The sequence below is a fragment of the Nanorana parkeri genome, unplaced genomic scaffold (genome assembly GCF_000935625.1).
Source record: "Nanorana parkeri isolate BGI_ZX_2015 unplaced genomic scaffold, ASM93562v1 scaffold554, whole genome shotgun sequence".
Classification (NCBI taxonomy): domain Eukaryota; kingdom Metazoa; phylum Chordata; class Amphibia; order Anura; family Dicroglossidae; genus Nanorana; species Nanorana parkeri.
In genome coordinates, this window is record NW_017306822.1 from 671,124 (window position 1) to 673,931 (window position 2,808).

The 2,808-nt window shown below is 48.1% G+C and overlaps 1 protein-coding gene across 1 annotated transcript in view; it reads right to left on the reverse strand.

Moving 5' to 3' along the window:
• ARRB2 (arrestin beta 2) overlaps positions 1-2,808 on the reverse strand; it is a 58,307-nt gene that overhangs the window by 40,149 nt on the left and 15,350 nt on the right. The window contains exon 2 of the mRNA XM_018561998.1: positions 307-337. Coding sequence (XP_018417500.1) covers positions 307-337 — 31 coding nt within the window. The remainder of the gene's footprint in view (positions 1-306; positions 338-2,808) is intronic.

Here is a 2,808-nt window from a genome sequence, read left to right on the forward strand (position 1 = left end):
TCTTGTAGACGGTGATGCCGCGGGGTATATCGCAGCGGATCCGATCCAAATCGGACAGGTCCACACAGTCATCCTCATCTGCAGCCTGCATTGCTTGCATCTCTATCTCTTCCCTGCATTTACATCTCCCTGTACCCTTCACACCTCAGGGAGCCGCTTCTGGCCCCAGGAGATACACTTCCACCTGTGATTGGTAGAGGACAGGGGCCGCAGCAGCTATGGTGACACAAACAGTAAGCTGGTACCTTAACCCCTGCCTCTCCACGCAGGCTGGAAGTGGCATGGTAATGGGACACGGCCACTCACCTTGCAGTTTGGGCTGGATTTCTTAAATACTCTGCAAGAAATGGAAAAAAAAGAAAGAAACATAAGTTGAAGTTCTGTACACTCTTCAGGCTGAAAACAAAAAAACGCCCATCTTTCCCCGATCGCTCCCATGTAATATTTCAGGACTGACCGGGAAAAGTAGGACCTATAGAGATCAATGATCATTAACCAGTAATGGAATTCCTGCTCCACACAGATGCCGAACATTCTGCATAGTGACTCACATTCATGGAAAAACAGCGCACAGGTAACCCACCCACACCATATATTCACTGACTGGGTCAGTCCAACAAAAATTATGTCCCCTACGGGTAAAGGGAATCACAGTTATGTCCTAGGGGGCTTTGGTGATGAGGTGAGATCCATCTTCACCACTATGGTTTAAAAGCAGTACTCCTACAAAGGCTTTCTGCCAGTAGAAATAACCATGGGTCACTTCTTGCGTTGGTGACAACGCTGTAATGTGACTGTAATATTTACAGCGCTGTCACAAATGGATATCTCAACGTGGCTGCCAGACTACAGCCTTGCATCGTGATGCTGCCTCTTGCTATAGGAACCAAGCGTTGTCACCACTGAGGAAGCAGTCTCCCACAACCGATTCCTACCTAGCAGTCTGGTGTTGTCACCACTGAGGGAGAGGCAGGTGTCTTCCACAACTGATTCTTACCCTAGTAGTCCAGCGTCGTCACCGCTGAGGAAGAAGGCATAAGACCGCTAAAACTTCAGCACAAGTGCTTCTTACCCCCAAAACCCTAGCATGGTCATCAATGAACAAGAAGCAGTTACTCCCACAACTACCTCCTACCTTAACAGGCCAGCATGGTCGCTACTGAAGGTGGTCATTCCCACCACTGCCTCCTACCCCAGCAATCAAGCCTGGTCACCACTGAGAAAGAAGTATATCACGCGGACCACTGCCTCCTACCCCCAGCAATCAAGCGTGGTCACCACTGAGGAAGGTCATTCCTACCACTTTCTCCTAACCCAGCAATCAAGCGTGGTCACCACTGAGAATGAAGTAGGTGACCCGGACCAGTGCCTCCTACCCCCAGCAATCAAGCGTCGTCACCACTGAGGAAGGTCATTCCCACCACTGCCTCCTACCCCGGCAATCAAGCGTGGTCACCACTAAGAGGTAGGCCACTCGGACCACTGCCTTAGTCCAGCATTGTCACCACTGAGCTAGAGGAAGGTCATTCCCACCACTGCCTGCTACCCCAGCAATCAAAGGTTGTCACCACTAAGAGGTAGGTCAGTGCCACCACCTCCTAGTCCAGCAAACCAGCGTTGTCACCCCCGTGGGAGGAGGAGGGAAGACATTTCCACAATTGCTTCTTACCCCAACATCCTAGCACTGTCACCAATGAAGAAGCAGATAACTGCCACAAGTGCCTCCAACCCTAACAGCCCAGCAAGGGCACCAGTGAGGAGCGAGGCTTTTGATGCAGTGACAAGTCTGGTCTTTTGGGTGCGGATGTGACAGGACATCTGGTTTTATCAGGCAACGCTTTACAATGACGGGACAGACAAACCAACCGCTCTGCGAGATACAATCATAGCCCTCCTGATCCGGGATGTCATCTAACATGAACAATTTTAGCAGAATCATGTGAGATCTCACGGCATTCAAGAGAAAAAAGAAATACAGAAGATAAATGATGAAGAGATTAAAAAAACTTGCAGGACGGAGACTGTGGCAGTTAGAATTTTGTTCTCTGCTGATCAAGTACAGATAAGCCGACAATGAATAATCACCAGCAAGACCTTAAAGCTGAACCACAGAGATAAAAACAAACCCATAGACCAATAAAAGTTAAAACAAAAAAAGGAGAAGCTTTTGCTGCAATACCTTTCAATCCAAAGCCGGTCACCTAAATCAGGGCTGGACAAATCCCAGGAGCCAGGCCCCCAATGCTCCTTCAACAATCCACAGCTGGCACCCAACTTCTCAGGTTCTCTCTAGAGGTTGCCAATGGAGTTGGCTCCTAAAAAAAAAAAACCCTTCCTGGTTCATGGATTGGGCAGACGGGTTCCTAAACTCCATATTAATCCGTCCATCACGGACCACATTTCTAGGGTGAATGACGGCCATGAAAGCGCATGCCAAAGTGACCAGTAGAACAAGATTTATGGTCAACCATATTGTTACAGGACTCAGAGGAGCTGCGACTGACGTCTTGGTGCCAGATACCACAGCGTACCTTCAGAGGTCTTGTGGAGTCCTTGAGAATTCATAACTTTGAAGCAACCAGAAACTACAGTTATCCAACACCGACCAATAACTGCAAGTTTAACTGTGTGTGTGTGTCATTCATACATGCATACATAGCTTGAAAAATTTGACGGTGTCTCACCAGTCAAAAATGTCACCAGTCAGCATGACCGGACTATAGCTTTGCCATTTATGTAAAAAAAAATTGGGGGGACAGATAAGAGCTTTCTTTTGTGACCCCACGGGGGGTTATTTTTTTTTTTTTT